The sequence below is a fragment of the Histoplasma capsulatum genome, assembly GCF_000150115.1.
Source record: "Histoplasma capsulatum G186AR genomic scaffold supercont2.4, whole genome shotgun sequence".
Lineage (NCBI taxonomy): Eukaryota > Fungi > Ascomycota > Eurotiomycetes > Onygenales > Ajellomycetaceae > Histoplasma > Histoplasma capsulatum.
In genome coordinates, this window is record NW_025544804.1 from 987,454 (window position 1) to 1,009,868 (window position 22,415).

A 22,415-nucleotide genomic window follows, 5' to 3' on the forward strand; every position below is an offset into this window, starting at 1 on the left:
GTGTCAGAAAAGGCACATCCAGCTTATTATTCTACGGAGACATAGCACCATTTCGTTTTGTTGTTTTTTTTATTTCGGCATACTATTGCTTCTCCGTCATCACTATGCTTCGTGTGTAAGTCATTTTCGCTTGATGTAGGCTGAAGAAACGAAAAAAAAAATTTTTTTTCAAAAAAAAGGAAAAATTAACCGGGGTATTTGCATTTTTTCAATATGGTCGGTTAGGATGTTTGTTGATATTGTCCTTATTTCCTTTCTCCTGTGCCAGTGCACATATATGGTTGGCGGCCCCAGTTTGTAAATACCATCGTTGTATAAGGTCGGTGGAAAAGACTGAACATTTACTTGTTTCATTCAATTCTCGCCCTGGAAATCTTTAGCCTGTGGACACAGGTGATGTTCCGCGAAAACGCCCATTAAATCAACATATTATATACTACTCGTCATTCAGGGTAGTTGCGATGTATTGGCGAGCAATGCGCGTGGTCCCATCAACTGATGGGGTGATGAGAGCATGGTTTTTGATATCATGTCACATTCCTTGAGGAAAAAGTTGATCCATGATGAGAAGAGTTGTTTGAACCATATTCAATATTTGTGTAGCCCGGATTGAGTTCTCCAAAGAATATTCACAACAAGCGGAATGGGTTGTCAACAAACACAATGTCAGTAAGAAACGATAGGTGGGGGAGGAATCGAAAAAAAAAAAAAGAAAAAAGGAAAATTCATCATCAAAAGCGTAAGCAACCCCTTCCAACACCAAACTAAATCAAAAGTAAGAGAAGAACCCCTTAAAAAATCAAAACAAAAATCACCCTTTAATGCACAACCTCAGTCCTAAACGTCTTAAACGAATCAATTCGAGCATGAATCACATCCTTCGGCTCATCCGTGTCCAGCTCCCTCAAAATTCCGCTTGCAACATCATATAAAACCCCATGGAGCTCCAGCCCACGTTCCTCAATCGCATCTAGAACCACGCTGTTCTCCTTCAGCGTGCGCAGGCCGTGACGCACATTGATTTCCGCCAGCTTGTGCGCGGCTTCCTGCGGGTCCAGACTGCTGAGGAGTACCTGGTGCTGTTCGCGCAAGTGCCGAAGAGGCATGAGCCAGGTGTCTAAGAGGCCTAGCCTTTTGTTCGCGAGGGCGGCCGCAATGCCTCCGCAAGAAGTGTGGCCGCAGAGCACGATGTGCTTGACTTGCAGATACACGACTGCATATTCGATGACGGAGGAGGAGCTCATGTCGTTGTAATGGATCACGTTCGCGATGTTGCGGTGCACGAAGACGTCGCCGGGTTGCAGGCCGAGGATGGCTGTTTCAGGGCAGCGGGAGTCGGAGCAACCGATCCAGAGAATTTCTGGGTGTTGGCCTGTTGCGAGTTTTGGGAAGAGAGTTGGATCGTCTTTCGCGGTTTTGATTGCCCATTGTCGGTTTCTCGCTAAGGCGAGTCGATATGCATCTAAGATGGAAAGATGAGCTTGGTTTCGATTCCCATAATAAGAATATGAGAGGTGTAGAAATGTAGAGATATTTAATTAATGCCCCTTGGTGGGTCAGGGAAAGCGGCACGTGTCTTCCATAGAAAGAATAACATCTTAACTCTGAATATTCTTGCCGGGGGACAATGTAAAAAATGTACAAAACATAATAGATAACCATACCGTCTGTGATTTGGGGAACTAGGCTTGAATCATCCGCAGTCATTGTCATTAGACGAACACAAGCCCTTGAAAGAATCGATTTCCTTCAGCGTCCTAGGAAATATGGCTCAAAAACGGATATGGCTGTTGGCTTGAATGAAGTTGGAGAGGAAGAGCTCCAATCCCAGCGGAACGACCCCAGCTGATAACCCCGTATATGGTACAGCGTTGTACTATAACTTTGAAGCGTTTTGTACACCAAAATTGCCAAACTGAATTGCCGAACTTATGATGTAGCACTATAACAAGAAATGTAAGCTATAATTTATGAATTAGCCTACGTTAGTATGCAAATGTTTCTTTTGAGTGATTTGATATAAACATGTGTTCATGTTCCTTAGGAGAGGGGGTAAAAGTGGTTCTAGTGCGCTCCGTCAAGCGAAGAAACGGGAGCAGTCAACAGCCAAGAGATAAATTCAATGAGCCGCGAAGCGGAGATTGGAATATAAGGGGCGCTGTGGGAGGAGAACAAAGAACAACTACTTGTTTCTGCTGTCTTTGTTACAGCCAAGCAAAGGAAGTAGTACAGAGAGCAAAGAGGTAAAAAGGGAGGTTCCTTATACAACTTGAACAGTACAAGTATGTAATGGAGTACATTGCTCCAGGAAGGATATATCCGGCCACAAAATTAGAAGATAACCTGGATTCGTGGAGGGATGGATATCATAGGATCGTCAACATTGACCCGAGCATCGGGTTTTGTTGAGGATGCATGGCAAAGGGTAAATTGAGAAGGCTTTTGCAGATGGAGGTAACAAATCTCTACTGAACTGCCAATGCTCAAGAGCAAATGCAAAAGCCGAAGTCGAGCAATAAAGAGGGAGGGGATAGACAAATGATGATCAGATGAGCTGTATCTCACTCGATCCTGGAAAGAAAGCCATGAATACCGTGTGAGATAACAACATCAAACTTCCCCTCATCTCGCATGGAAACAGCATAACAAGGCCAAACATAGGAAAACCCGCGTATCGAGGTGGGTGTATATGATCATAGGAAATCTTTGATTCGCCATCGGCTTTTCGTCATTCAGCAATGATGATGGTGCCAAGCTGGAGCGTGCCTTGTTAGAACAATAACAATAACACCTTGCTGGAAGAGAAATTCGAAAGAGGAGAAGCGAGATATACCGAAAAAGAACGCAGTGAATAACAACTAGCCAGCAATAAGATTAGCATGTAGAACTTACATGCTGTTAATGACAGCCGTCGCAGCCGAGACAGCGATATCTTGCAGGTGACCCCGGACGGCAAAGCTCCAGTTATTCCGTGCGAAGTACTCCCTGTTCGTTTCAGTAACTGGCAGAGCAGGAAGCGTGAGTGAGAATGAGGGACTGGCGTGGAAGAAGTTGTGGTGGAACGAGAGCTGGCATGGTTGGTTGTGCTGGGGGAAGACTCCATTCTTATTCCTTAGGACGAGAGCGTCTTCGGACGAGAAAAATGAAGCGGGAAGCTCTATTCATCATTCGCCGGAACTCTGCTCGTTTCTTGCAAAAACTAAAAAAAAGCAAAGAAGGAAAAGAAAAGAAATAATGGAGATAAGCCCGAAGCGCTTGGGGTCAGTCGGATGGTAGATATGGAGGTCGTAAGCTGCCTAAAAGGATGCCCCGGAAAGGCCCTGGACACGAAGTAATCGATAACTACCAAGCGCAAGCGGAGGAGTCTCAGAAGTTAGTTTTGTCTCACCACAGTGTCTAGGAGTTGTTGAGAAATTGCCCGTGGTTCAACCCAACATATGTTGGCTGGCAAAGCTCATGTGTGAGAGAGGCACCATCTGTAGAGAGGCACCATCTGTAGAGAGGCACCATCTGTTTTAAAATATGAAGGCTGGCATTGCTTTATGATTCAATAATGACTCAAAAGAGAGTGAGATTCACGTTTCTCGCCGTCTTGGCCTGCCCTTGGCTCTTCTCAACAAAAAATAAAAATAAAAAATAAAAAACGGCGTATCTTAGTGCAACTCATCGTGAACAACATGGACGCACGCACCAAGAAAGTCGCTGCCATTGTGGAATAAGGTCTCGGACCTTATTCCCCGTTCCCACAAAAAAATACCTTCGACCAATTGCTTTTCTCAAGGTGCAAAAGTCCAGAAACGCTCTGAATGAACCTTTGATATGGGCTTGTCCCGGAGTCCGCAGATCTGTGATGATATCAGAGGGATCCTGCCAAGACAAACTATCAGATGAGCAGATCGTCGCTGGTGCATGTTGTTGTCCAGAGTGTGGAAAATAGTGAGAAATGGTATTCTTCTATTTTTGTGGGTGTTTCCATACAAATTAAAATCACATAGAGGGTAAAGGAAGGATACGCCGCATCAGTAAGCAAGTGAGCTTAACTCAAGCACCGTTACTCTAAGAACTCGAAACGCAATCCTGTTCTCATAGACAACCTCTCATTATTAGCTTGAGCGATAGAAGTACCAACTAATTTCCACATTCGGTTGATCATTCCAACGGCCCAGTCCAGCCGAAAAACATATCAATTCGATCTCGCAAGGACGTTTTTGTCAGGATCGCAATGTCTGTACCGGTAGTGGTGCCCTCTGAGGTTGTGCAACTATTAGTATCACTTTTCAACTTCGTTTGGCGTTGATTCGAGGTTGAGAGGTGTATATGGGCCTGTCCGGCTTCACTGCCGGCACCAATCCCAGTTGGAGAAGCGGCATCAAATTCTCTATGGGTCGAGATTTGAGCTGCTGCGATTTTCAAGGCTCCCTCCTCCCCTGCATTTGTCTCCGCGCTCCTAACGTTCTCGCTGTCAATAAAAGTAACCTCACCTCGACCATTAACCACTTTGGAAATATGCCCCAACAGACCTCTTTCAGCAACAGAAACTTTCTCCTGAACAAACCAGCTGAAGCTACTCAGGCAGGGCTCAATTTGAAAATAACTTCGTGGGCAGGAGAGTCCAATACACTCTTGTTGATTCTCTTGGCACTCAATAGTACTTGAGCAGCTGAGATGTTGATTGATGAGGACCAGTGTCTGCACCACGATAACGGGCAAGAGAATTATTTTCTTCGGCCCAAGTGGAACATACTCTAGATAGGTTTGAACAAAACCACCCAACCCCTCCATAATGGCCATGAAGAGAAGGACGACCCTAACCAACTGGTGCACACACCAGTAGGTTATGCTTTCCGTCTCAATTGCTGGTAGTCCCAAATAACCTAAATCTTCAAAACCATGTTGGCCCCATTCCCTCACAGATTTCTCCGTCTCAACAAGGCCGCTTTCCCCAGACTCCGGGTCGGCCCTAATCATTGGAGTTCCTGGCGTCTCCGTTCGCCACTGGCTGCGGAGCGACGGCACATACTCCGCTTGGGTTGCGGGCTTTTCGCAAAAGAGTTTCGGAACCCAAGTTTGTGAAGCTTGTGTTTCATAGGGAACTTCCCAGGTTATACGAAAGCATCCATCAAGTTTATTTCCCTTACAGAAAATCCTAATCTTCGTTGTCCCAAGATCACTGGCATTTGCCACCCTTTGATCCACATGGAAATCCCTATTCCCATTCTCCATTGTCCATTCAAAATCCCCGACAGGACCGTCACTGATAATAACTGCAATAGAACCCTCATCGGCACAGAGAATCTTCTGATAAAAAGACAGTGCACAAATAGCAGTGTACTCCACAATTTTTTGGTGACACCTCAAAACCGCTCTGATTTCATGGTTCAAGATACGTTTATCGCGCGACTCACTTGATAGTAATTCTACCGCTCGCATTGATACAACCAACGGCTCGGCGATATCGAAATCCGCAATAAAACCGGCGCCGTCGCGTTCCAAACTCAGAAAACCCTCATTTCCACAGTCCAACTTTTTTCTAGTTGAACTATTGGGGATAGTTAATTTAACAGTTCCTTTGCCTCCTTGTTTATAAACTGGTAAACCGGGTATTTTCAGAAGTTGCCAGCCGCCTGGCTGCAAGGTGCTTAATCGTACTTTAAAATCGAATTCAATAATATACACCTTTGGCATAGATGTTTCTGGAGATAAAATATAGAAGCCTTTGCCAACTTCTTCCACTATGGCAAGTTCCGGTACTGGAATAGCGGATGCCGTGTCCAGATTCGTTCCTGAATCGCGTTTCCTGGCCAATTCTTCTGCCGAATTCCATGGCATTCCCTGTTGAGATGATGGGGAAGGACTTGGTAGAATGACTGGCTTATGGGTCTCGCTTTGTCGTGGTCTATCGGTGTTGTGAGTATGGCTCTCAACCTTTGTGGGACTGTTCTCATTGTGGTTTTCTGAAGGCTCTGTTGAGTATCCAGTAGGGCACAATAATCGGGATTGGTGGTACTCCTTCGCGAGTCCATTGCACTCATCTTTCCCGAGCCAGGTTGAAACGTACATCGACTTATCGCTGTACTTTTCGCTGTATTTTAGGTTAGGCTCGCCTTCTTGAGAGAAAATTGCAGCGTCGCTTTGCAAAGAATACTGGATATGGCATCTGGAACCTCCCAGCTCAGACTTCGGAGAAGTATGGCGGTCAAAAAGAGGATGCCCCCCTACTCCATGTGAAAAGTTTCTAGTAGGGGATTGCGGCGACCTCTGATCCACCCGACGTTTAGTCAAATCAGCGGACAGCGTATGCGATAACTTCACTGGCGAAAACTGCTCGTTCCTAGGAGTAGACGGTTTCATGGGTGGCATTTCATTTCCTTGGGTAGGAATTATCTCAGATGGAGGACTCTCTGTCTTGGATGAGGAAACGGAGGTATTCCTCAAATTAGCTTCGGACCCCGACGAATGCGAAAACTCTTCATATGCGCCAGAAGGCCTTGCCAACTGCTGCGATTTAACAGGTATCCTGCTCACTACCCTTTTTTCAGACTTTGGGGTTATGGCAGCGGAAGACAACGATGACATTTCTCGGTTATATGTATCACTCAGACGGAGGTTTTGAGCCGCAGAATTAGTGCCACTACTTTCTGAAATGCACGCTGTTGAAACATCAGTACTCTTGCTACCTTCGCCATCGAGGCCGTCATCTTCATCAACGCCGATAGACAAAAGTCCAATTTCGAGCCCTGGAGCCAGGTCATCAAACGAAGGCATTTGACTGACGGTGCTTGTTGGGCTAGGGGGAAAGAGCCTTCTTTTTGTAGAAGAGGGGGATAGCTCCATTCCCTTCCGGTATAAGGACCGTGGCGTGTCAGATAATGACTCAGCTCCCCCGTTTGCAATCCTTTTTAAGATGTCGGGATGCTGCCTACCGCTTCCTCCGCCCCTAGTTGATCCATTGGATTTTTCATCGGTGATCTCCGCAAGGTGATAGGGGCAATCCTCCGGCATCTCGGTCGGGCCATCATAATGTAACAACTCAACACCATTGCTCAAGTCAAGCAGAGGTAATCTTGTATTTGGCGCAGAGATGAACTTGTTTCCATTTATCAGATTGAATTCAAGTGTTCGTCAGTTGCTATAATTTCTTGGATGGCCAAGGAGCAATGGGCTAAGGCAATAGAAAGGAGTTATCCTGGATAGCTTACCTCGATCTTCGCGTGTAGAGCAATTTCGCTTCCTGGGTTACCATCCCACTCACCGCTCAAATCAATACGATTGATTGGTGGTTGAGAGAGAGTCTCTAACGCCATCATGTCGATATCATAGATGTCTACCACACTCGGTCCTGCACGTCGTTTTGCACCAACTGAAGCGTCGCTGATTCTCACTCCACCATAACAACGCCTGTAGAAGGGAGCTCAACTTGAGAGAATAACCAAATCAACGGAATCGAAAAGAGAACGGTGCGGGGATAGCAGAATCTAGAGAGGAAGAAAATAGGAGAGCAAAGGGAAGAAAATGAGGGGACTTGGGATGGATTCTGAAAAATCTTGGAGTGCTGATGACCACAAGACAAGTTTGATGTTGTTTAGACACAATCGATCAATGTTGGCGGCGCCGGGGAAACAACGGCTGAGAGGCCACAACACTCACCAACAACACATCTACACTCGTGGGGTGTATTGTCGACGGTGTATGTGTAGTTCCCGCTTTGCGATAACGCGCTTCAATGCCGATGCTCTAATGACGCATTGGATTGTCTAGCGCGTGTTCCTGGCGACGGCCCAAGCTTGTACGGGGCAAGAGATCTGAATATGACTTAGCAAAGGGGCGCAATCCCTGTATTATTAGAGCAGAATAAGAACAGGCATCCTATTATTGTATTTGTCTGATCACCGTACATTCAACCTAACAAACTGAACATCAAACAGCGAGGTCAGGAACACCTGAGTCAGCTTTCCGAACCATACATGATGCGCCTGCTCAATGAACCAGGGAAGTCCATATTACCATTATAAATGACCTGTGTCTTGAGATGCAACTCTAAAATCCACGCCTTTTCCATTTAGAACTGCCAGTCCCGTGTTTAACAACCTAATTTCGAGCATGCACTGCAAGTTCCAAACATGGGAATGAGGAAAGGAAAAGCAAGGCAAAAGGGGGGGGAAACAGCCCGCCAACTGATTTTGTATGAGTAAAAGGAAAAGGGGGCCCCATTACAAACAAAGAGAAGAAGAGAGAAAAGGAGAGTAAAATAACATACTGTACAAGAAAGGGACGTAAGAAAAAATGCAATTTTCGTGAACACCCCGTGAAATTAAAAATAGCATAAACACAAGATCCGTAGTCCTAAGACACCAGGTATAACTGTATTATTCCCAACCGGACCAGTCCCTCCTCCCTTTGACACCTTCCGTGAAAATCTATCCAAGCGGACGAGTATGGAAACTGAGAAAGTCTCATGTCAGAATACAAGGACGAATATTAAGCCGAAATGAACCCAGGGAATAAAAATATAAAATCATATAGACAGCGGTTCGTGAAATTCGCGAGGAGCAACTTATTGCGGTGTTGTGTTAGACGAACCAGGAGCACCGAAAGCAACCTGGCCGTCGCTCCCGTATCTATCGCCATTTGTCGAGGGACCCGGCTGAGAAGGGAGAATTGGTGGAGTTCCTTGTATGGATTGATCGTAATAAGCCCGCGCATTACCGTTACTGTTCGACGGAGCTGCTTGCCGGTTCGATTGCAAGGGAGGTAGGGTGTTTGAACCCGCGGGTTGGAACTGCGATCGTTGGTACGCTTGGGGCATCATCCCCATGCCGGCGGAACCTAGATCAGAAGAATTCAGGTGAGTGCCCCTGTGGATAGGCAGAACCGGTTTGTCTCACTTGAGAAGGACTCTGCATGTGCCCTGCGGATTGACTGAAAGACTGACCAGAAACGATTCCCCCCATATTTGCTGCCTGGCCGGTCCGGCCTGGGGTGGATTCGCCCATCTGTGACATTTGTGTTGAAGAAGCAAGATTGTATGGCATTTGAGCGCCCGAGTATGACTGGTATCGAGGTTGACCTATGTACCCACCCGCTCCAGGCGAGCGGATAGATCCAATGGATTCATCGGCTGAACCAAACGGTGTCGGTGTAGATCCCTGTTGTGCCTGTCGAATGGCGTAGTCGGATACCCCAGCTCCAGCAGTAGGATAGCCTTGCATCATGCCTTGTTGGTATGTCTGACCTTGGTATGGATTGGCGGCATGCGGTGGGTACGAGTATCGAGCATCTCCTTCGTACAAGCCTCGACCACTCATATCGACTGAACTCCGTGGACGCTTGGCGTCTGGCCCATTGTAAAAAGGGTAGTCTCGGTTTGTCTGGTAAGCAGCTACCATCTGCTGACTCGATGCGCCGGAGCGCTCTGGCGTACGAGGCTGCGTCGGCGGGGCTGGATAATCTGGTTCCGCTCGATTCAATGGGCGTTTTCTATTCTACATCAGCTACATTCTTTTTAAATCCTTCGCAAAACAACTCACAGAAGTGTACGGGCTTCCTTCCGAATTCTCAGCTTAACTCCTTGATCCGCAAAAGACCTTGAAAGCCATGTGGACTCGGTCATCCCAGGGAAGTTTTTGGGGGGTAACACTGTGATATTAGCATGAGCGCTAACGCAATCCCCCTTAAGGTATCAACTCACCAGTGAATGGTTTAGAGAGGATCGATTTTATGTAAACGACTTCATCTCTCGAGCCGCCACATCTCTTAACTCTATCAACAAGGTCAGCAGTCACGTCAATAAGATCGATTCCACGCGGATCATACTCTCGCATCTCAAACAGGTTAAATTTCAGCCTAAATTCTCCTTCAATCTTAACAGAAAGGTCGCCGAAGACGAAAAAACCACCTTCTAAGGACTTCTGTGTCAGATACCAGCAAATGCTGACCATCAATGTTTCGGCGGAACACTAACCCATATTATCGGTGTCCTTAAGCCGATGGAGGGAGGACACTAAAGTCCCCGCGAGCGCCGTAGATTGAGCTGTCGTGGCGGGTGTATCCTCTGTCGCATTGTAGAGGGTGCAGCACATAAAATAAAACGGACTTTGCAAATAGTTCCTTCACGGGCTGTAAGCAATTATACCGCTAAGCTTCGTCACACGAGCGCCTTACTGCCCAGGGTCCTTCGATTCATCGATTTTCAGTTGGATAATAGGTGGAGGGTCCACCGCTTTGCGTTCTGCGCAAACGAAAAGAACGAAAGAAGCAAAACTACCATTAGCCTTCAGTCATCCCTGGGGAGAAGAGGATTGCTAGATATGAGAAATTGTGCAGTTACCTTTCTCTTTTCCTCCTGCTACACGGGCCCGCTCCGGGTTCTGGCGAACCGTAAGACGAAAGTCCGCACTAGAACGCATAGCAAATATCAGCGGAGTTTTGCTGCGATGATATATTAGAGACGCAAAGGAGAGCGACTAACCTTTGGAGAGCTGGCCGCTGTGTAACAGGGTCTTCAGCAAATGTTGGCGCGCTCATGAAGAACAGCCTGTTAAGAGTGTTGGATAGTAAAAATATCCAAGGAACACTTTAGCTCTTCTCCAGGAGAGAGGGTTCGCAAGACCCAAGGATTCGTGTGATGATCCTTGTAGGTCGTACCTGGGAATAAAAATGGGGTTTGGGAATGGATTCTTTTCCAAGTCTGCGCTTTGGATCGAATATAGCGTCGTCGAGTATAAAGATAAACGGCTAACAAGCCAGGTTGGGGGAAGAATATTAAGCGTTGTATCACGGGTGGGGAGGTCTGCGGGCTAAATTAGGATCACCTAAAACGAAAATATAGTCGAGGCCAAATAATGGGGAATGATGGCAAAGAAGCAAATGGCAGCGAGCAGCGAAACCTTCTGCGCCTAATGGGGGAGGTAGCCCGGCAATATTACTCACGGAACAGGGTGAGAGAGCGCTTCGAAATACCTGACCGAGTATAGTGCCTTTTGTGGATCGAGGAAAGTGGAATGAACCGCCCTTGCAGTGTTTTGAACGTCTGATTTCCTGCAGAAACGTCACAGAGGAGCGGAAGGCGTGTTCCCAAATTCGACCTATGATGCGTTGACACACCCTTCGTACCGTAGTTTCTATCCTGGCCGTGTTGCAATTGTAAGAAGGTTATGGGCGAACCAAGGTTCCGATTTTGACTGCCTGGTATATTTGAGTTCAACGGTCAACACTGCCCAAAACCCTAACGGGATAAAGGAGGGTCTCTTGGGGGTTGTCTTGTCGAGCCAAATCTGCTCGGCGACTCGCCCGGGGCAGTCCGTTTGCAGCGGAGTTGTAGCGGTGGTCGTTCTGCTGGGAATATCCTGTAGACTGATTAACATTTGCGGCGCTTGTTGAACGGTATATTGATAACGAAGAGCCGCCTCTGCGTGGAAAAGTCCGCGAGTAGACGCCGGCCGCCACTTGACGGGCGCCAGGGAGCAGTCAAACCTTGGTATGGATATGCTTATCTCTTCCAGTGCGCGGGGAACTCTTCGTATCGTGGAATGAATCTGGTTAACGAGGTTGGTTCATGTCGTAACTGGCTCGAAGCAACCATTTGGCAATTCAAGTGTGTCCGATAACCCACCACTGGCGATCCCGTAGCAGGTTCTACCTAAGAAGCCAGCGTCGTCGTCGTAGCTGAGAGCGTAGTGGTTTTGCGGATAAGAACTGGGGGCAAGCAAGTTTGGGGCATTGGGGGGTTGGAGGGGCGGAGGAGGATGTCTTGGGAGGGGAAAATATCTAGCAACTGGAGTTCTTTCTTTAATCACGGACAACAAGCCTACGACAACTCCAATTGAGGGTAGGTACATGTGCCTTGGACAGGCCACAGACAGCAAAACTTGAACACTGTCGGGATCGTCGCCAATTGACCGGCGCAGTGTGAGATTTTTGTATTCATATACGGAGAGAAAACAATGTCACCAGGATCTGCGAAAAGAGGCGGTACAGTTGATACAAAGAGCATTAGCCACCATGCAGCGATCCTGGGAATCTGCGGCGTCGGACTAGTTTTCCTTCTCTCAGAACTCACAGATCCTCTCCTGATGGGTTGAGATAAAGAGATTGAAACGATGGTAAGAAGCTCTTCCTGACTCGGCAAGCAAAGCTCATACAACTAGTTAGGCGAACTGCGCGGATGGAATGGTATATCCTACGGCTTGCAAAAACAATTCAACAAAGAAGCGCTGTTTGTCAATCAACTCAAGCTCTCCAATGATTGCTGTTATGCCGTCGATCCGTGCTTAAAGGGCGAACAATCTATTTCCGATGCAGAATTTCGAGACGAGAAACAAGGGTGTCGTACAGTTGGCAACAAAAATGAAATATGGCTACCTACTCGATGATTATCGGGGGAGAAATTGCATGCAGGAGATGACGGCTCCAAAGTGCTCTGTTGGTCCAAGGCAAACGGTCGTCAAAGATAGAGTCACTCCCTACTGCGTACATGTTGGCTCCCTAACTGGCCTGGCAACATGAATGAAGTTCAACGCTCCAGACCCCTGTTTATTGGGGCTTGAAAACATCGACGAAAAGGATCGGCCAGATGCAGGAAATCACATCTTATTGGGCGGATCACATCACATATCCCAGTGACGATGCGGCCCAGGGACGAGTGATATCAAAGCACAGGCTTTAGCTTGGAAATCGGAGCGGCCGCCACCATGAACGGTCCACCCTCTGGAATTCTTTGACTTAAAGAGCCATTCGAAGTTGAGGGGGGCGTGTATGTAGCGCTTGGTAGGTACTGTACTGTACGCTGGCTGGCATGTGAGTTACGTGAAAGCCGTAAGCACAATGTCCAGAGCCCAACACGTCGCCAATAAAATACGATGCTAGGAAGCTTGAGGACAAACAGCATGCGCTCTTGTGTATCTTGACGGCTTGAGTGCAAACACGGCTGCCTCTCGGGTTCATAATCGGCGTTCAGCAAATCCTGCAGAGTGCAGGCATGCAACGATTTTCAAATGTGATCTGTGGGAGTCATCATTATCATCATCATCGATTGTGTACTATGTACTGTACTATACTTCCAAAGTTCCAGACGGACTGCTTGAGCTGACTTGCATCAATGTTTCGAAGGATGCACAGCACCTTTGCAATTGACGCTCGTGAACAGTCCACGCACGGATCACGAATAATCGTCCTTTCCGGTCGGAGAAATATTTTAAGCTTTACGCGGTTATCCAACTCAAGTCGTTCGGACTTGGGACGAAAGTAGATGGCGCCTGTGAGCTGCTGGTGGTTACTTTCGCGTGGTAATTTCAGATGGTCTTCGCTCTTGTGCTGGAGACCCACGTCGCGAAGTAACTCGGACCAAGGATATTAGTGCCTCCACCATACCAAATACTCAAGCCCAGCAGGCAGGTTCAGGAAGCCGAAAGCACGGTGGAAACAGGTTTCGGAGCTTAAGCGTCGAACAGAATAACTTTGGCGGTTGCAGATCCCAAGATCAACGAAAAATGAATGTTTTCTAATTTCTTCGCCATTGTTAATTCGCGCTTCGCATCATCCCGTCTCCCAAATTCAATGTATACCAGAGCGAATCACAAATGAGCATGAAGTACTTTTTAAGATGTCAGCCTAATGGCAGTCGGTACTTGGAAAAGAATGTCCATCGCAGCCAAATATTGGATTCAGAGCGATGGGGGTTGGTGAGGTGCAGGTTCTCGGAACAGCTTCACACCTCGGGCAGGCTGGCTTGCACCTACTAGCGCCTTCAGCCAATCATCCCCACACAGCGGCTGTCTCCTTTGAGATTACCATTTAGAAGATGGCCAGTCAAACCTATCGGTGCATCAACAGACCTCCTATGGATCAGCCCAACAAACCCTGTGTTACCCACTTCTCAGAACGGGTTTTAGTTGACTTCCACTCTCTTGGCCTAAAACAAGTGCCGGGTACCTACAGCTACGAGGGTACTATGTAGGTTCTGATTATTGGAAGCCTCTATGAACGGGAATCGTCTTCAATCGCTATTACTCTTGTCTCTATCAATCGTGTATTACGGGGGACCAAGTGTGGATGGAAGAAGAGAATATATTCTTGGATAAGACAGAGATGGGGCCGAAGATATAGCATGGGGTAGGGTAGTTGCAGCATCTACGCACAAACCCACTTCAATAATTTGTTCCTCGGATCTTGGTGAGGCTTGAGGGTTATATATCCCAAAGGCTACCTACCATACTTTTTCTTTTTCTTTTTTTCTTTTTCAGCTTTGACCTACCTCATGAAGTCATTAACATTCCTAGAACAATTCTCGATGAGATTTTAATTGATACTCCCGGTTTTAGTCACAAGATCGTGTAATAAAACGGGCCCATTGTTGCTCAATACAAGCTGTGAAACTCACCACCATCCCTCCTTGAATCCACCAGATGTCGATTTCGCAATCAGGCCCAAACCGCTAAGCAATGTCGAAAGGAAACTCATTTTAGAGTCGTGATATAATTTCAAAAATTTTGTTAGCTCCTCAAACGGCTCCGTTACCACTGCTGCGAACGAGATATCTACACTTAAGGGCTGATCGTCGACCCATGGCTAGTTACATAATTAAGGATGTTTCTATCTTCTGTGAATCCATGGATCCTTCGCAACTGACAGGTCCTTCCCAACCTTGGGATCGACCCGCAACACTTGCAGATTTGCAACCAGACCTGGAGACCTATTAGTACTATCATGGGACATAGTTATCGATAAAGCAACATTGTCATTACTCAAATTATCTGATTTCCAAATATCAAGTCGACAGCTTCCTGCTAGAAGAGATGCACATTCAAACCCGAGCACTCTCAGTCTCAGAATAAGTACGCGATTCCCAATTTTCCATCTGGGGACCCGAGCCGCTCGTCCGGCGAACTTTGTGCACAAAAATTTACGAGATCGAATACTGGCCGGCCCCCATCTTTACTGCAAATGCTCCTCTATGGACCAAGCTGTCTTAAATATTTCATCACTGAGCATACTGTACTAGGCCATCAGTATTGACAACCCAACTACAATCATGGTGCTTTTTGTAGCAGAAAAGTAGTGGGTGGTACCTTGGGCAATCTACCAATATCAGACATATTACCCCTCTCTGCCCGATTTTCGTGAAGAGAAGCATTGTTCAAGAAATCAAAATCAATTGACCAATACAAAGCAATGGATGACAAACGAAAGCTATTAATAAAAGCAATTTCCCTAACACTGGCAGTCCTTTTGCTTCTTCTCTCTGTGCTCATCATAATTGTTTACCTTTGTTACTTTCCAGCCGAGGCCAACCAGGGGTGCGCATCCACCAACTAAATTTAAAACCATAATTGAGTTAAAATTTAGCGCACACACCCCAGGCCCTCTGTGGAGCTCGCCGTCATCTTGACCAGCCTTGCTTTTAAGCTCCTTCAAAGGGAAAATTAGCAATCTGGAACCATGGCTCTAATGCTGAGGTTGACAAACGAGCTGTGGACTTCGAGATGATAATACTAATAATAATAATACAGCCCGAAGGTTTTTGAGATGAATTTTGAGGCACGACATGGTCCTATAATTATAATAGCCTTTTTCACAATCCTAGAATGAAACCTATCGTCATGTAAGACGCCAACGTTTAATCCCACCATATCAGACAAAGAAAATGCAATGGCATTGGCCGCTTACTGGCACGCTAAATACTTCTGGCTGGTACAAATGTTAACAGGAGAAGAGGAGGAGAGTAAATTGAGCAGATTTACAGAGAGAAAATACTTGTGTTCCCTTTACATGATCGCTTGTATATACGATAAAGAGAGATCGGATTTTACGAAACATTTACTAAAGATGGAGGCGGCATTTCTTTCCGCGAAATGTGAGGCCAAATTACCGAGATTTTTTTTAAAAAAAAAAAAAAGGAGTAGAAGAAGAGCCACAAAGAGAAAAAAATATCATGACTAGACTGGGGTTCGATCCCAGGACCTTATCGGCACATTTCGGCGATGAGTCAACGTCGCTTGCGCGAGTCGGCCGATTATGTGAGCGATACGTGATAACCAACTACACCATCCAGCCATTTTTGATAGTACTTGAGCCGGGCAAAAAGGCTTTTTTCCATACTGGGTTTCTATAACCCATCACCACGGAAAGGAGTAGTAATGACCACACAGTGTGGCTGTTTTTTATGAAGCTAATTTTTATAAGGTCTTGCTAAAGTATGCCAGACATTTAGCTAGCGGAGTGTGAGGTGAAGAGGCAATGAGATCCCACAGTCCAACTTATTCCGCAATGGCGCAGGCACTATTCAAAAGCATATACAACTTCTCATCTCCAAAAAACCTGCTTCACAGATCTTGGAACAAAACATAAAACCAAATCTTAACCCCTCCTCCCCCACCACCAATGGCCATATATGCACCTCGTCTTAATCAAGGTGGCAGGATGATAATAATAAATTCATCAAAATGTTTCATTTATTGGGGGGGGGAGTTACTTGCACACGCATAGAGATGGGACTTTTTAGCGTTGGAGAGAAACTTCTGCGATTGGTACCCTGCGCATCGCACGGACATAAGGAAGACGCAGGCATGAACCCTGGTACCCTGGGGAATGTTGGTAGCTCTGGACGCAGGTACGAGAAGTTAGAATTGTGAACAATGCTCGGTAACATTACCACCCTAGGTGTGGGGTCCAACTATTTGCTATTTATTGTTTTATTAACAGAACGCGTATTAAGTACACAAAGTTGGTCTTGCGTGTACCTGGAGGGCAAAAAAATCAAGAAAAGCAGCGAGCCAAAATGGTATCAGGGCCGAAAGTACCCCACGAACCAAAATATCCATAATAATAAAGTACAAGAGGACAATGAGATATGAGTCTGTTACAAGATATGGGAAGAAAAGGGGGGAAAATATTATCAAAGATGCATAAGAGAAGAAGGTCGGGTCAAGTTTTAGTTTGTAGGCAGAAGAGAGATGGAGCCGCACCGGGGCCAATCTAACAAACATAGAACGCCATTGAATGATTTTTACGTGCAACAACCCGGAAGATGGAAAAAAAAAAAGAATGTGTATATCAGAAGTTCGCCGGAAAAAAAGGAAGAAACTGTGGTATAATAAACGACATGAAATGAAATATCGTTGAACATGCCCATAATAGCCTCCAAATGAACCAATGTAAAACTCCGTATCGTACCTTACCACAAGAAAACAGAGGGAATGGTGGAAACCCCTCCAGCCCCTATTGTAACATTCGAAAAGATTAGATATCTCGCCGGTCCGTGTAGATCGAAAGTCGCCATTGTCGACGAGGGAGGAGACATGTAGCAATCAGCACGTCAAACGACATTTTCAAGTATGTTCATCAATGCCATCTATCGATTGGTGATTTTCAGGCCCCTGGATGGCTTCCTGCGACCTTTCATGGTCCACGATATCCAAATCTGTGGCTTGGTGCTTGTTGACTTTGTTGTCTCCAGATGGCGGGACGGCGCAAGTAGCTTTGTCGATATTTGTGTTGCCATTCTCAAGTGCGCCAGTAGCTCTGCCATTATTGCTTGCAGCGGCGTGCGACTCAGGTGTAGCATTGGCGCCAATCTCCATGTTGGCTGCCTCCACCTCAGTAGATTGAAGTGTCGGACTTTCCAACTGTTCAAGTTCGCCACCCTCCCTGCTCTCAATACCGTCACCCATTACTTCATCAGCATCATTGGGGTCAAGGAACCTACTACTTCGCCCTCTTCGGAGACCAATTGTTCTGCTGGAAGGAGTCGGAGTACCCGTAACCTGGCTGGCCGTTCGCTTTGGAGTACTGCGGCCACTTGTTCGTGCCGTAGTGGGAGCAGTGGTTGTAGTGGTGCGTCCTCTGAACTTATTAGCACGAGTTGAGCCGAAGGGGCGACCAGGGCGACGCTTGGTAATCGTTCCTGGGATCGGGGGGAATATTTCGAACCGCGTGGGTGGAATGCCGGCTGCTGGGTTCTGCATCATGGAGGACACTGACGGGGTCCTGACACCATTGGCTTGCCTCAATGAGGCACCATCAAAAGGCATCACACTCATTGATGGCGGGCCAGGGGGATCAAATGGAGGTGATACAGATCTGGCGTGACTGTGTCCATTGACGAATCCATCTTGCATGCTACTTGTATCGCCGTTCATATTTTCTGCCCGGTTGGTATACACATTGCTATCGCCGTTGCCTTCTATGTCGTCGTCCGCATCGGGCTCATCACGCGGAGCAACAGTATGTAATGGCGCCCGGTCATAGTGTGACTGATTGCTGCGACCCATTACATAAGGAGTCCAGACAAGAGCATTTGGATTGAGTCGTATATAATTTTTCTTCTCCCAATTTCGAATATACTCTTCAAAATAGGCGAAATTTAGTCGCAGGGCATATGTTTTAGTCTGGGGATCCCGGACGAGAGCCCGCAGTCCTTCCAAGCCTGACACGATATCATCCGCTGTCATGCCAGTGCGCTCTGAAAGCTCGGCAATACTCACAGGAGATTTCTGGTTTCGCAGCTGGTATGACAACACGAGACGCCAGTAATTGCGGTATGATACCAGACCCAGATCTGACAGAGGTTTTTCTGGCGACCCTGTTTTCCGTTCCACCCTCGTTAGAAGATAGGAGAAATCTATCAGGAGATTCCCGTAGCCTTTCCGTTGATGAATGGGGAGTGTTAAGATGCATGACACATTATTTGATGAGCTGGGCCTTTTCTCCTTGCTAAAGTAGCCAACGAAGTGGCAACCTAACTCATCATATTCTGTCATGACATAGAAAAGAAACGGTTCGACATCGTAGTAGAGCGTTTTGGATCCTAGGAATAATTTCGCAAGCAAGCAAAGGTTTTGGCAGTATACTGGATTCTTGCGACCATCGACTTCGAAAACTGAAACTGACCCATCTCGGTATATTTCGTCCCCGGGAGGATGTTTCGCTGGGCATTTCAGTTTGTGGCGCCAGGCAACAAAATCCGAATTCATATATTTGAGACAGAATTCGCAAATGTAGAGCACTCTGTTTCTACTGTATTCTTCTGGATAAGGCGCAGCATACCACGTTTCAATCTCATAGCCACCAAAGCTAATGTACTTTATTTTGCTTGGTGGCCCGGAGATTTTTGCACGTGGTGCGGATTCTCCAGGCTGATCAGCAGCAGCCATTTTCTGTCTCCATTCTTCTTCGGCTTTCTGGCGAGCGGCCTCGAACTTCTCCCGATCTGCAGCAAGAGGGAGTGTTCTTGAAGTATCAGCATCAGCTTCCGATAATATTCCACCGTAGGGCTTCGATTTGAGCTCATCGTTTTCTCGATCATGGAAGGCGTAAAAGGGAGCGCTGTATGCTGAGGGCGCGATGGGTTGGAAAGGAATTTGGGGAGATTCAACCACTGGAGGTGGTTTTGGCGGCCTCCGTCTCGAGATTTGCTTTTGCCGTGAGTTCAAAATTCTATTTAATTTCGTACTGTTTAGGTGAAATGAAAGAATAATCTTTCCTGCCTGACGTTGAACAATGTTACAGAGGGCCTTTTCAGTTTTCCGCGTTCTTCGTGGTCTTGACTGGCGGCTAGTAACATTGTTCTCGGTGGAATGTTCGATCAGTGCTTGTACTGTTTTCATATTCCTTGGTAAGGGAGTGGGAATCATCCCCTCGAATCTAGCGGGAATTTTCTTTTGTCGTTTTTGAGTAACCATATTCCCTTCTGGACCCTCGTCGGATGCCCTCCGCTTCCGAAGTGACCTAGAGCCATCCAATGGATCATCATCGACAATTAACGAACTGAAAATAGAGTGGGACTCGGGGCCTAACGCTTCGCTATGAGCGGGCAGTAGATCGATTGCAATGTTTGATGTGCCTGATCTCCGCCGGGATGGAGTCCTTTCGTGTTTATCAGGCTCTAGCTTGTTTTCAACACAACTAGGGCATCTCCAATTTTCAGCAGCTAATAAATTGGCGAGTTCGTTAGCCTTGTCTAGGAACTTAAGAAAGCGGGAATGAGAAGTGATATGGAAAAATACCTTCTTCGCTATTTAAAGTTCCCCGTTCTCGCGCACATTGGCGATGGCCTAAGGATGGATTGATTAGACTCAACTCCACAATTCCGTCAGGGAACGAGCCAAGCATTTTAAAACTCATCAAAACTTACAATGATCACCACAAACGGCACATGATAAATATTCCTCGAACTCTTCACTAGGATCGTGTTCTTCATCTTGTCCACAGACTCTATATGTAATTAGCGACTATTTCGTTTGTTCATATGTACTGTTTGAAAACTTACATGCAATTGTTGGGATTTAACGCATCTGCGTCTGCATCTTCTCCGTCGTTGCTTTCGGCCTCCCATTCTTCATCTACTTCCGACTCTTCGGATGACTCGCCATCAGAGCCTGCCTTGACATCGCTGGATTCGTTTTCGAATTCAACATCCGGGTCGTCAATATCGTCGTCCTCATCATCGCTATCGGATTTAGCATTGCCATCTGGGAACTTCACAGCTCCGATGGCCTCGGTGTCCTCGTCTGCATCAGCATCCGCATCCGCATCCTCATCCTCATCCATATCAGCAACATCATCCCTATGGTTCGTCTCAGGTTCATGGACCTCCCCAACACCAACCCCGTCATTCTCTTCTCGTTCACTGGCTTCAATTGTCTCGTCGCCATTTCCAAGCGTTAAAGGGGGATCGATATTCTCTTGTGGTATTACAGTCGCCGATTGTGTGAGGGTTGGATACAATTCATCATCTTCATCGCCTTCAGCATCTTGGTCGCTATCTACCAGTTCTGGCTGTCGATCGATGCTGGTATTTCCGTAAGTGGCCGGCACAGTCGCCGCCATGGTATAAGCTACTGCAGTCGCCAGATTGACGATGCGCCTAGACCATTGGGCCACTCTGCTCGGGTTGGCAGATGACTGCACAGCTTGTTCCTTTATATATCGTTCGGGGAAGATGTGAGGTTCGCCGTGGCAGGTGCTTGTATCCCAAGGGTTGGAGATGCGGATGTCTGCAGCAACACTGTAGGGTAGAATCAGCGAGAGCTATAAACTACCAGTTTGCGCAAAAACAACCATGCGATCGAGGGTATATGTCGTTAAATTAAAGTAGCTGAAAATCAACGCAAAGTCTTTGTTAGTTGAAGTTTCATGGGGTAGGATGGGGATTGTCAAGAAAACGCGCTGGGAACAGGGGAGAGAGAACATTAAAGAAAAAGCCCCCAGGAAAACTTACGGCAACTACCGGACGGACGCGTCAATTACAGCTGGCTCGTCCCTTCAGTCTGCTTTCTCACCAGCTGATGCATTCTCTACGTAAAAGCCCCCTCCTGGCTGGAGTGCGGTCTGGGTTGGTGAATTGTTGCTTACTCACCGAACGCCAAGATCGTAAAACGCTAAACTCCATCTGGCAACCGCCAAACCCGTCGTCAATTCATCGCAACCAACTTCGCAATTCCGCGTGTCTCTGTGCAATTGCAGCTTCTTTAGAAGAGCTAGGCTTGAGGTATCATTGGCTGTCGTCTTGAAGTGTATTCTACAATTATGGGCGTTCCGTTCGAGGCCCTTCTCCCTTATGGGATTATCATGGTGGTATGTACCCTACCAGCTTTGCCTGAAGACGGATGCTCACCTCTCCACCATTAGATGTTCGGTGTCACTGGGGTCGGGCTGTCGACGGTGAAGTACTATTCGAATGAAAGAAAAAACCCAAGACGGGCTATTGATATGTGGGATAAGGCATGTATTTTTTTGTCGAGCTCCATTGATTGGATAATCCGCTGACCTTTGAACAGCAAAGTACGTATTCGCACAATAGCGGCCGGATATCGAAGACTGACATTCTATAGTGATGGAACGGGATCGACGGATCACGGGAATATTTAGAGGGCAAAATAACGGCCATGAGGCGCCAGTAGGATTCGAGGTTAACAACCCATGGAAGGTAAGGGCTAGATGCTATGTTTGATCCTCTTCTACGAGTTACAAAGCTGATTTGATGACCAGACGGAGAAACGATTTTACTAAAACATACTTTCCCCCCTTTATACTGTGTCATAGCTACACTTGCTTTGCAACTTTGCGAGATCAAAGGAAGAAAAGCAGCTGTATTCCTACATTTGAACAGGAGAATTGGCTGCGTGGTTTAGACTTGTTTATATTGACGTCTGAATTTCTGCCACCCCACCCTTAATTCCCCGAACCTCCATTGGATGGAGATGTACATTAAACCATTTCCCCAATGCAGAAACTCTATCCGCTTCAGAATTTAGAGTCGCGATCTTCTCTAGATTACCATTGATATTTTGTTTCATATCAACTCCTGTTAGCGCCAAGGTCCCAATGATATCATCCTCCGTTTCATTCAAAAGAAATTTGGTGCAGATAAATTTCTGCTTAAATGTGCTGGTGGGGTGTTGGCTTGTCCAGAAGTTCAG

At 46.7% G+C, this 22,415-nt stretch overlaps 4 protein-coding genes and 1 non-coding gene across 5 annotated transcripts; 1 reads left to right on the forward strand and 4 right to left on the reverse strand.

Annotated features, from left to right (window-relative positions):
- Positions 1–818: 818 nt before the first annotated feature.
- On the reverse strand, positions 819–1,707 carry HCBG_03442 (carbonic anhydrase; the record flags this gene model as incomplete). The annotated part of the gene is made up of 2 exons (XM_045430491.1): positions 819–1,462; positions 1,665–1,707. 2 exons carry the CDS (start codon positions 1,705–1,707, stop codon positions 819–821), a joined length of 687 nt encoding a protein of 228 aa, XP_045288634.1.
- A 6,103-nt stretch (positions 1,708–7,810) lies between these two features.
- On the reverse strand, positions 7,811–12,474 carry HCBG_03443 (uncharacterized protein; the record flags this gene model as incomplete). Its single annotated transcript, XM_045430492.1, has 15 exons — positions 7,811–8,826; positions 8,933–9,477; positions 9,528–9,636; positions 9,689–9,759; positions 9,814–9,898; positions 9,962–10,107; positions 10,162–10,228; positions 10,328–10,395; positions 10,469–10,534; positions 10,645–10,796; positions 10,930–11,125; positions 11,164–11,534; positions 11,565–11,748; positions 11,811–12,068; positions 12,365–12,474. The coding sequence occupies 15 exons, from the start codon at positions 12,472–12,474 to the stop codon at positions 8,555–8,557; spliced, it is 2,700 nt and encodes an 899-aa protein (XP_045288635.1).
- Positions 12,475–15,929: 3,455 nt separating this feature from the next.
- On the reverse strand, positions 15,930–16,050 carry HCBG_11021. The gene has a single exon. It is a non-coding gene; the product is annotated as a tRNA-Val (tRNA).
- A 1,274-nt stretch (positions 16,051–17,324) lies between these two features.
- On the reverse strand, positions 17,325–20,823 carry HCBG_03444 (histone acetyltransferase mst2; the record flags this gene model as incomplete). Its single annotated transcript, XM_045430493.1, has 3 exons — positions 17,325–19,924; positions 20,129–20,208; positions 20,264–20,823. The coding sequence occupies 3 exons, from the start codon at positions 20,821–20,823 to the stop codon at positions 17,325–17,327; spliced, it is 3,240 nt and encodes a 1,079-aa protein (XP_045288636.1).
- Positions 20,824–21,461: 638 nt separating this feature from the next.
- Positions 21,462–22,275, forward strand: HCBG_03445 (uncharacterized protein; the record flags this gene model as incomplete). The annotated part of the gene is made up of 5 exons (XM_045430494.1): positions 21,462–21,570; positions 21,625–21,717; positions 21,774–21,777; positions 21,828–21,922; positions 21,985–22,275. 5 exons carry the CDS (start codon positions 21,523–21,525, stop codon positions 22,003–22,005), a joined length of 261 nt encoding a protein of 86 aa, XP_045288637.1.
- Positions 22,276–22,415: the final 140 nt, after the last annotated feature.